Raw genomic sequence first — 11705 nt, 5'->3', positions numbered from 1 at the left:
TGGAACTGCAACCTAGGTCTTCCACATAATTCCAGAATAAAAAAAACAAACGTTTTAAAAGTGGCACAAATGACACTAATGACCACAAAATTTCACATTTTAATATTCGAAAACCTTTTTCATTCAGTTTAATATCAGCAATTTAAGCCTTCAACCATAAAGGCTTAAACTGATCAAGATCACCTTTGATCTTGCAAATTTACAATTTTTCACAGGAAAATTTCTGTTAAGATTATATTTAGTGGATTTTCTTTATCTATTTATCCAACTCACTCAGTTTCTAGAGTTTCTGATGAAGAACTCTAAGATCAGAAAAGTATACATTACATTTCTGTCCAATGATTCAAGATGTCTGAAATCAAAAGGTTCAGAAAAGGAAATATTGTATACGCAGTGAAGAAACTCTAAAAAATCTTTAAGAAAACAGGCAGAGAAACAGAAGCAGTCATGAATGGATCCAAAAGTTGAAATCCTACATGAGAAAATCCATGTTTTAAATATCAAATCCACATAAATTCAATAAAGTTGCAATTTAGAACTTTTGAAATGATTCAGACAAACATTTTAAACACAGTTTCACCACTTTATTACAGCAAATGAGTCGATATCGTACACACAGATAACAGAGACGGACAGCTTTGTGTTTTTCTCTCCTTCAGCCTTCGCCACTTGAACAGTCCACCGGGTCAGAACCAACATCAACAGCTTATCACAGGAAAAAGAAAAAACAACGATTAACACATCGGATTAATAAAAGATTTGAGGTAATGTGAAATATTTCTGTAAAATACTGCACAGTATTTTAATATTGCAGTCAGAGACAGCGCAAGGTTCTGGTCCAAAATATCACCAACTAACCACTTCATGTCTGAACGGCGCCACCTACAGGCTGGAAACTGTAAATAATGGGAATTCTGGGTGAAAGCGTCTTGAAATTCAGCCTGCATAAAGTAACTTCATATGTAAATAAAGTCCTCAGTGTGTCAAAGGCATGACGGAGTATTAAGGTTATTTTAAATAAAAGAACAAAAATGTGGCAAATCGCTATGAAAAATATAAAATTTCTGACATTAATTACACAATTATAAGAAAAAAAATTCATTTACATTCTAGCTTCCCAACTTTATTCATAATTTTATAAAGTATTCAAATCTCAATTATTGAAAAAGAAAAATCAAAAACTTTTTATAATAAATCATTTTCCTTATTTTATTGTGCTGAGATCAGCACTTTAAAATGTACTCATGATTCTTAAAACAGGTTCAGTTAAGATGCTGAAACATCATCACTTATTTAGGGGATTTAAAAAAAAAAGTAGAACAAATTAGAAGAAGAATCGTAATTTTTATCTAGAATAATTCAACTTGGATTTCTTTTTCAGCGCAGTGTTGTGTCATGATGTCCAGAACATTTAAATAAAAACCCCAAAATACAAATTTAATTGTTTTGGAGATTAAAAAAATGGCCGAAAATTCTCCAAATGTTTGGAAAATAATTTTTAAAAAAAGCATGCAGTTTTTAAAAATTTAAAAAGGAAACTATTTTAATAAATCTATTTGACCTTTTAGACCCCAACTGACTACATTCAGTCTCGTTTGGTTAGAGGAAGACGATATTTTGGATCAGAACCAGACAGGACTGGACCAAACCCGGATCGGACTGGTAGAAGGAGAACAGCCGAGATTCTTCACAGTTTTTACAAAACAATAGAAAGAGAGAAAAACATCATCTGCAAACATGATGAGTGGTTGTTTTATGCTTTTTTGCAGTATTTACATTTTGAATCGTGGAGAAAAAAAAAAAAAACTATTTACAAACTAAGACGTCGACAGAATGAGGGAGGTCAAATATAACCAACTCTGTCTGTAATAAAAAGAAATAAAATCAGTGATATTTACATGTGCAATAAGGAAATAAATGGCTTCTGTGGGAGAAAAATCGGCGCTACACGCCTGATTTCCTCCCTGCAGGGGTTTTGTTTATTTTATCCGTTTTCATTTCACGCTTTTTCATTGCCGCAGTAATCTGGACAGCTCTGAGCGTGAACGGTGGCGCCCCCTGCAGGGACGAAGGGCGGCACGGAGCGGACGCTGGGCAGGGAGGGAAGCAGGATGTGGGCGGCAGTGACCTCATCAGACCCGAAGGTTACCGGTTAAAAACCGGCTGGCAGCGACGCAAAACACCAGGCGGCCCGTATGGTTCAAACACGCTACACTACGAACTTTCACGTGTTCTGCTCTGCTGACTAACACCGGTACCGTACAGTTCGGACCGCAGTAAGAATCTCAGACACAAACACAAGGATTTACATTCGCTGGATTTCTACATTTATTTTTCTCCCTAAAAGCTTTAATTCTGTCAGATACGCAGTAAAATTGCAATCTTAAAGCTGCTCGATTTTGAGGGGCTGCAGCTAGCTTTTAAAAGCAAATAAACCAAAAGAGATGCAAATGAAAACCCTGAACTGATAATAGACGTAAAAACAAAAACATTTTGGAGGCTCAGAATGAGAACGGTTGGACGAGAGGACTTTAAACGTCTCGGGTTTCTACAGAAACCGCAAAGTTAATCTTTCATCCAGCAGGGTGGGCAGTCACAAGCAGCTACCACTTTCAACCACAGGAGGAACAGAACTGAGAAACTACTCTGCGCTCTCCACACCGAAGCAATGCAAGAATGGCCAGTCGTTTCCAATCAGAAGTGTTTGAGAGTTTTAACGTTAAGTATTTTTGTGTTGTAAAGTTGTTAAACTCGCTAACAGATGCTAACTGATATTAATAATAATAATATCCAGTGTTTAGGTTTTCACACTGGCAGGAGTTAGCTCAATTTTAGCTTTTATTTAAGAGTTTTAGGGTCATACTCAGAAAAAATAAATAAAATTACAAGATAAAGTCAAAATGAGAATTAATTCATAAACTTGTGTGAGAATAAAGTCATACAAGAATAAAATTGTAACATTTAATTTCCCTCTGGGATCAATAAAGTATTTTTGAATTTGAATTTATTCTCGTTTATTTTTTATTTTCTTAGAGAGGCCCTAATACTCCCTCATATATTTTTCCATGTATTTAAGGCTGAATTAATGTAAAACTCTGTTAACCTGTCATTTTAAAGCAACGTCTCCAACAGACCAGTCTTGTCTTTCTTTTGGCATTTAAACAACCTGAGATGTGGAGCGGCATTCAGCAGGGTTCATATCCAGACCATTTCATTTCTACATCTTACTCCATTTTCAGCCATAAAAAATAAGAATCAAATAAAAAACACAGGCTGTTCGGTCTTTGCACGCTCAGACGGATGTTTTAGCGGCACAAAAATCGGGTGCAGAACATTCCAAATCAAGACAAATCCGATGCGTTTAAAGACGAAATTAGTCAGAAACAGCCAAAGGCGTCACTGGAAGTCATTTTGCAAAGCGTTTCAGATTGAACATTGGTCTGGTGTTCAATGTTCAATCTGAACATTGAACACCAGACCAAACCAAGTGTGGTTTGTGTTCAGCAAACCACACAAAAAGCTCAACTGCATGTTGCTAAAAGTGCTAACTTTTCAACAAATTCACTTCATCCTAAATTAAAACTAAAATCAAAAGTAAGAGGTGAGAAACACGACTAAAGTGGATCTCTGTGGCTGCTGATGCCGCCTGCCCAACTGATCCTAGTCAGGAGGTTTTCATTTACACCAAAACTCTGGGTTGGATTTTCCAAACATCACGGTTCTAAAAACACGCAAGAATAAAAAATTATCTGATTTTAAAAATAATCAACGTTTGACCACATGGCAAATAAATAAAAACAAAACGCGGATTAAAAACGTTCTTTTCAGAGGACCAGCCCCCACTATTGAACCTCCTCGTTCCACCACACCAGGTGTGCGTGTGTATGTGTGGGTGTGTGTGTGTGTGTCTACAACAACCTCCTGCCGTTTCCATCCCGGCAGCTAAAGAGCTAACAGTCTTAACAGATTTACTGTACAGAGACAGATTATAGAGAGGACAGAAAGCAGCAGAGAGAGCTTGTGTGTGTGTGTGCGCGCGTGTGTGTGGGTGTGTGTGGGCGCGCGTGTGTGTGGGTGTGTGTGTGTCTGAGAAAGAGAGGCCTGCAGGTAGTCGTTGGTTTGCCCTTCACATGCTGTTCACGGGTCCAGGAAGCAAACTGTGGTGAGATGAATCTGAACCGGGACCATCTGAGGAAACACACAGCGAAACGATTGTTGTTGTTGCAATGCTGCCATCTTGTGTCCAAAAACAGCAACAACATGCATCTCATCTAATAAACACAAAAAGGCCACATTCACTCACTCCCATTCATACTTTTTAAAATCTCTGTTACCTCGGCAACCCTTCCCTACCGATCAAATTCAACTGAAACTGAAATTGTGGTCTGAAATCAGTGTTTTTTTTCCACTCTCCTTTAGGGCTGAAATGATTAATCAATTAACTGAAATAACTGTCAATTAATTTAGTAACTGATCAATAGTTAACTGGCGAACACAGACTCAAGAAAAGGCAGTTTGCTGAAAGGACACAATCAGGGCTGTAATTAGGTCAAAACCTAATAAAAATATAAGTATTTAGCAATCAAGATAAAAAAAAATCATTTTCTGTGTGTAAATATGTTCAACTCGAACCTCCTCTGGTGGCATGGCCATGTTAGCTTATAGCATGGCAAAAATGTTTTGTTATAAGTAAAAATCAATCAGTGGAACTAGTGCATTTTTAACCAATATTAAGGGATTATTGATCTAAAACAAACTCCTATATTTGGCAGAAATTGTTTCCCGTCACCAAGTTATTTCCACCAGAAACTAAACCAAAAATACTTTTTGCAGTACTTTAATGGGGACAGAGAGGTTGGTGAAAGTTCCATCCATCCATTTTCTTTATACCTTGTCCCCTAGTGGGGTCGGGAGGTCCTGGTGCCTCTCCAGCTAACGTTCTGGGTGAGAGGCGGGGTCACCCTGGACAGGTCGCCAGTCTGTCGCAGGTTGGTGAAAGTTGATCAATGTAAATAAGCATGGGCCATTTTTAAATTATATTGGCCTAGTCAAAGTTCAGGACTACTTAACTTCAACTAAGAATCTGTGGAAAGACAAATTGTCTTTACCTGTCAGGGGGGAGTGATAAGAAATGCATGCCACACTTTTCAGATTTTAATTTGCATAAGTTTTTGAGAACTCCATTCTTTAGACTTTATTTTAGCTTCATGTCTGCCCACCAAATAAAATCCAAATCAGGTGCGATTTCAGAGGAGTCGTGGGTATTTCTATGATATGACAGGATGATGATTAAATGACAAAAGGGGTTTCCCACCGTGGACAGAAGCAGCCGTATGCGAGCGAGCGTGAGGAGGGATGAGGATCGAGTTCAGCTGAGGCTGGATCGAGAGCTCTGCACATAAAAGCAAACACCAGACTCCTCCTTAAGATGCAGAAACTGAGGCGGACGGTGAGGATGAACGCGGCTCTGACCTGTGGTGCTGAAGTTGAAGAGCAGGGGCAGCTCGCGTCCGCTGGGCAGCCGCGCGTTCGGCTGGCGCAGCTCGTCGAAGAAGGCGTGGGCGCAGGCCTCCAACGGGGAGAGGCGCGACGCCGGCGTGTACTCCAGCAGCCGGGAGCAGAGGGTGATGGCCTCCGGAGAGGTACGAGGTTTAAACACCTGAAAAGAGGAAAAAAAACCGATGCAATCAGGTGGTTCCACCTACAGAGGGCGCCAAAGAGCTGAAGGGCTGCATATTATTCCAAATTCAAAGTAAAAATTTGAAGCTACTGAAATTAAAAACAAACATGCTTTAACCAAAAATTCAAAACTTGTTTTTAGTGTTTCTCACCTTGGTCCATGGATGAGCTTTGATCTGTGGGAACTTGAACTCTGTGTAGTTTGGGTTCATCTCTCGTATCTGTTCCCTCGTTGGCGTTCCCAGCACCTTAAAACCAACCCAACAAAAATAATTAAAATATTAATTATGTAAGAGGCTTAAAATCAAATTCAGCATGAATTCCTGAAAAACGAAGTAATATGGAGTCACATTCCTGCCAAGAACCAAAGAAATAATGGAAGAAAGGACTGATGAAAGAGTAGCTCTGTTTTCCATTTATCTGCAGGCCCATGAACGCATCACGGCAAGCGGTAAACCAAAACACTCCTCTGGGTTTTTTTGGCAGCAGTGTGACTCCATACATGCATGAATCAAAGGTCAGAGGTCAGCCTCACCTTGATGATCTCCACCAGCTGGTCGACGCCGCTGTCCCCGGGGAATATGGGCTGACCCAGCAGCAGCTCCGCCAGCACGCAGCCGGCCGACCAGATGTCGATGTTCGCCGTGTAGTCGGTGGCGCCGAAGATGAGCTCCGGGGCGCGGTAATACCGCGAGCAGATGTATGACACGTTGGGCTCGCCGCGAATCAGCTGCTTGGCACTGAGGGCAAGGACAGAAAACCATCAAAATGGCAGAAACACTTAGAGACCACTGTCGCCCGCCACTCACCTGCCGAAGTCGCACAGCTTGAGGACGGCAGTTTCCGGGTCGACCAGGAGGTTCTGCGGCTTGATGTCTCGATGGCAAACGCCCTGCGAATGGATGTAGGCAAGGCTGCGAAACAACTGGTACATGTAGACCTGAGCAGGGAAAGACAGCCGGTCACATCAGGAAGGAAAACGAAACTTCTGATGTCTGATGACGTTTTTACCTTCACATAAATGATGGGAATGATGCTCTTGGTTTTGTTGAAGTGCCGGGCGACCCGGTAGACCGTCTCAGGGACAAAATCCAGCACCAGGTTGAGGTAAACCTCATCTTTCTGTCACGGAAAGAAAAGATGTAGGAGATAAAAACAAAACAAGCTGCCAGGAAAGATTTACGTCAATTTGTTTGAAGCTAAATATTCCAAAAACATTAAGAGAATCTTAAAACATGAGAATGAAAACATGTTTACAGGAATCCATCATGGCTTCGGTTTATAGCAACAAACTACTGAACCACTGAAGAGCAAGGTGCACTTTCTACACGTCTACTGATCATAAAGCCATTTTAAAGCAGAAAGACAAAAAGACAGAAGAAAAGACTGGCAGCTGAAAAGACGGATGGACATTTCCCCCAAACCGGAGGAGGAGCCGAACCTTCTCGCCGCTGGAGTAGAAGAAATATCGCAGACGGACGATGTTGCAGTGATCCAGCTTCCTCATGATCTGTAACTCCCGGTTCTGGAAAAAAAAAAAGTGAGAAAAACAAATGAAGTTTTTCAGAGTAAAAGACCCAACAGATTAAAATAAAGTCCAGACCAAAGCTTCACCTTAAACCTCTTATCCTGCAGAACTTTCTTAATGGCCACCATCTCCTGGCTGTCGATGAGCCGGGCCTGGTACACGACGCCAAACGATCCATTCCCAATAACCTGCCGGGATTTACAGAACACCAGTCAGACCAGTAAAGGCTGATGGGAGCTGCTGGGTTCTGTGGTCTATTCTGGAATCTATTAAAGCAACAGAAAACTCGACCAACAGCTTCATCACTATGACTTAATTTTATAATTTATTTCCAGGTACATAGTTCTAATAGTATCCATTTTATTTTATTCCATTATCCTTTAATTTTTTTCATATTCTGTATTTATATAACTTTATTTAGTCGTATACATTTTCTCCTGTCCTGTTTTTCCTTAAATACATAATATCATTACAAAAAATTAATTATGAAATAAAAAATTAACTAATTATTAAAACAATACAATAAATAATAGTGATAATGTTTCACACTTTATAATCAAATAAACTTCTTTTTTATCTTTGGATGCAATATTTGGTACATATTCATCAAGCCATTTATTTATTTATACATTTATTGCCAATTTTGTCATGATTTGTTCTCCATACAATAATACTGTAGCTTCTGCAAACTCCCATCAGAAATTACACGTTTGACTTCATAGGAAAAATAAACTGAAAATGTTTAATTTAAAGCTCCAAGCCACAAATCAAAGTTTTATTTGTTTATTTACCACCCAAGAAATACATCTGGATGGAGAAGTTTTCCTATTTGCAGCTAAATAAATCATTAAAAGTCTTTGGCATTATTTGCAGTCCGACATTTCAGTGACCTGGAACATTTGGCCGTGATTAAAGAGCGAAAGAGAGCAGAGTAAACAGCCACCTTGATATCGGTGTAGGAGACTTCCTGTGGGCGGTCTGGACCCTGACCCGGCGTCGCTACGACCGTCGTCACCTTCCCAATGTCTCCTAGGCAACAAGCAACAACAGGTTTAATCAAACATCTAGGGATAAAGTCTAAAAGATGTTAAAGATAAGATTATTATGGATTAAATCTCTGGACCTTCTCTCTGCTTCCTGGAGGAATATTTAAGTTGGATGGATTTTAATACACAGAGTGGCAGAGTTCATATTCATGGCTGTGTGACTAATTAACCTGGGAAGCCGCAAAAATAGGCCAACATTGTCTTTATTCTGCAGAGCTGCGTTCAGTGATGCCAGCCAGCATTTAAAAGGATTATTCTGTCACACAATCCAGCTTCAAAGGAAAAGTCCGACGTCTAATTAACTAATTTATAGAGGAAATATTTTATTTCTTGTAATGCCAGCTGGAGCTAATTTATTGACTCATTCAGGGATGCAGCCATGTGTGGCAGAATGAGGAGTTACTTCAAGAATATTTCATATGTTTACATTTTACAATACATTTCCTTAGGTTTGTTTTTATGTGTATATCAATTCTGAGGGGAAAAAAAGAGGAAAAAAAGTCAGAATTATGGAGAAAAAATTTGAAAATATTTGAGAATAATGAATTATGATAAAAAAAAGGTGAGAATTATGAGAAATTCAAATCTGAGGAAAAAAGCAATTTTACAAAAAAGTGAGAATTATTTTTTTTAATGTAGGTAATTTTTATTTGAACAGTCATTAAAGAGACACTCCCCTTTAATATCACTGAAAAGCTGCCATTTTGAGAAATGCTGCAAACTTTTGACACTCGGTATGAACTAATTAGTTTGCACTACCTGCCCCTTTTCCCTGTTTTCCCTGTCGAAGCTGAATGGTTATTTCTTGAAATGCAATTTTCATAATTAATTTTAATTAATGGTATTTTGGTTGTTTTATTGATTTAAAATGTTTTCCAGTTCCAGTGTTAAATGTTCTTTAGAAATCAGTGCTTTTTCTATTATCTTTGGGTGAGTATACTTAAACTAATAACTAGTATTTTGGCTGAAAATTGTGTCAATATTATAATTTCTGGGATAATTTTTGATCATGACAGGCTGACATGGTAAACCATCATCAGTCCATGAAGGTTATCTAACCCTAACACTGCTGGTATCGGTATCAGTTAACTAGGCTCACTGAGTTCTTTACCCAAACTACAAGGTTCATCCTCTGGACAAACATAAATAAGTAGATAAGAAGTAAAATGCTGGTTGCTGTGCCATTTTTTGATATCAAATTCCACTTTTTCCTCAGTTTTGGAACTTTTTCTACAGCCTTTAATATTCTCAGTCATAAACCGTACCAAAGGGTTTGTTGTAGGTTTTAATCTCCATTTTCTTCCAGGCTCTGCAGCCTTGAAAAACCTTTAAAACCTTAAATTACTGGGAAGAAATGACCACGCTGCAATTTTCAAAGCTACATATTTCCATCAAGAGAAACAGGAAATGCTTCAATCCCTTTTTTCTACCAAACTACAGGAAAAACCTACTTCAACTTCACTCATAGCGACTTAAAGATAAACATTCCTAATATACGTTGACCCATCCTCAATGTTCACAACATTTTTGTGCATCTAGTGTTGTTTGACTGCTTCTTTATATCCAAATCTGTAAAAGTAATTGTTTACCGCTTCCAAATACCTAAAATGCAAAGAAATAAAGGTTTAAGATTTTACTGATTTAAACACAAGATGCACAACATTAGACAATCATTCAATATTGTGTTTAGGACTGTCACAATACATCTGGATGATAAATTGTCCCAGAAATAATTGCGATAAATGATAATATTGTCTGTGATATCTGCCTATCTTCAGCTCTCGACATACCTGCATTTTTCTGTGACTTTTAGCATTTTGGGTGATCTTAACTGTGTCTGACATGAACAACAGTGGCCAATATTAGCTGGCTAACACTTTGAATATATTAGCAATAATAATAATAATCCTTGGCAACATGCATATTGCACACAGATCCTGCAATGACAATATATTTGTGTTATATTACTGGAGCTAACACATGCTAGCACAATCTAGCTGAAGGATAAATTGAACCATGTGGATTTTATTAGGAAAACACAACGAATCTAGAGATTCTAGACACAAGCAACTTACTTGAGCTTTGAATACTGTGACCACGCCTTACTTGATTCACTCACAATACAGAAATGATAAAATCTAGACTGAATTTTAGCCTCTTATGTAAAGGTATATTATTTGACAAATAAAGTTTTCCAAGAAATTGCTACTGTAAAATATAGTCTTTTCTGCCCAGATATTGAATTATTAAGATGTCAGGACAGTCATGAGACTTCTTCAGTCAGAGGCTTCTTCAGATTTGTTGCAAGACTGACTGCTACCACAAAGACTCTTTGAATGTACTGTGATGACATTGGATACTACATTTAAAATGGATTTCATATTAGTTTCAGAGTAAGGAAACAAACTCATTGAAATCCCAGAAGACATCAGTGTTTTGAAGCTGGACGTGCATCACTTGCATCCTCCAGGCGTCGGCCACCTGCTGCCGAGTCTTCGCCCCACAGGTGACCTTGGTGGGTGAGCATCAGTCCGCCCTGACCCAACCCCAGGCGAGTCAGACCGACAGCTGATGCCCCTCTCACACGAACACCAACAAAAGAGCCCAGCCGATGCTGCATCCAAGTTATCCGAGCCTGGCTTTGCCACAAAGAACCACCGACTAATTCATGTTCTCACTCCCATCTGACCCCAGTAAAATTAACCCGAGCCCCGCTAGACATGGTTTTATATTTTAAATTCAGATGATCACCTGATAGCCTGGCGTTATAATAATCTTCTGAACTGGAGTCACAGCGGAGGGAGGAGGCGATATCATCCGGACCGGGAACTAACAAAACAAGTGGCTAAAACAGCCAGGCTAGCTAGCATGCTAATAAGTTCGTTAGCATAGTAACTATTCCAACTGGAAAAAAACCCTGCCTTGCTAACGAACTTGTTAGCAATCTTGTTAGCATGCTAGCTATTCGTTACACACAGAGAAAATGACTTTTCTCTGTATCTAGTTATTTTTCAACATTAAAATTGCTACTGTAATATATGCATGGGATAAAAGTTGAAGCTAAGAAATAATAGGTATAAATAACTCACTGGAAAGCTTAAGGTTCGAGCATCCCGACGAGCTGCTGCCGGAGGCCTGCGGGACCCCGGACTTTCCTGTGCTGCTCCCCACGGCAGCGGCTGATCCGGCGGAGGCTGCAAGGGCTCCTGGAACACCTGGCGGCTCAGCAAACGAGCTGGTCCTGGGCCGCCCGCTGCCGCTCATATCTCTGAGCAGAGGTCAGAGTTATTTTTCCCACTGTTTTCAGCTTAGTGACTAATAATTATGAACAACCGGCAGCGAATAATGTTATAAAATAGCGCTCCAGTTGCCGCCGCCAGCTGTCTGGGCTGAAAGCTGTTGCTAGACACCTAGAAACGGAGCTCCCGCAATGCCACTTGGGAAATGGAGTA

General features: G+C 39.4%; 1 protein-coding gene across 4 annotated transcripts; it reads right to left on the bottom strand.

The window, feature by feature from the left end:
- Positions 1-3014: 3014 nt before the first annotated feature.
- On the bottom strand, positions 3015-11705 carry LOC106955687 (glycogen synthase kinase-3 beta-like). 4 transcript variants are annotated; one of them, XR_001426636.1, is made up of 12 exons: positions 11343-11703; positions 8151-8236; positions 7294-7395; positions 7121-7204; positions 6691-6801; positions 6489-6619; positions 6215-6419; positions 5832-5927; positions 5473-5659; positions 5315-5392; positions 4066-4188; positions 3015-4033 (listed from the first exon to the last, which is right to left on the bottom strand). XR_001426636.1 is itself a non-coding variant. In XM_015046002.1 (11 exons), exons 1-11 carry the CDS (start codon positions 11515-11517, stop codon positions 4127-4129), a joined length of 1317 nt encoding a protein of 438 aa, XP_014901488.1. In that variant the 5' UTR covers positions 11518-11703; the 3' UTR covers positions 3015-4126. The 4 variants fall into 4 exon arrangements, 2 of the variants coding, with proteins under 2 accessions (XP_014901488.1, XP_014901497.1); XR_001426637.1 differs by having other exon boundaries at positions 4070-4188; XM_015046002.1 differs by having other exon boundaries at positions 3015-4188.

The sequence above is a fragment of the Poecilia latipinna genome, unplaced genomic scaffold, assembly GCF_001443285.1.
Source record: "Poecilia latipinna isolate Pla-1442-1.1 unplaced genomic scaffold, P_latipinna-1.0 Scaffold39, whole genome shotgun sequence".
NCBI classification, from domain to species: domain Eukaryota; kingdom Metazoa; phylum Chordata; class Actinopteri; order Cyprinodontiformes; family Poeciliidae; genus Poecilia; species Poecilia latipinna.
This window is presented reverse-complemented; position numbering and strand designations above follow the sequence as displayed.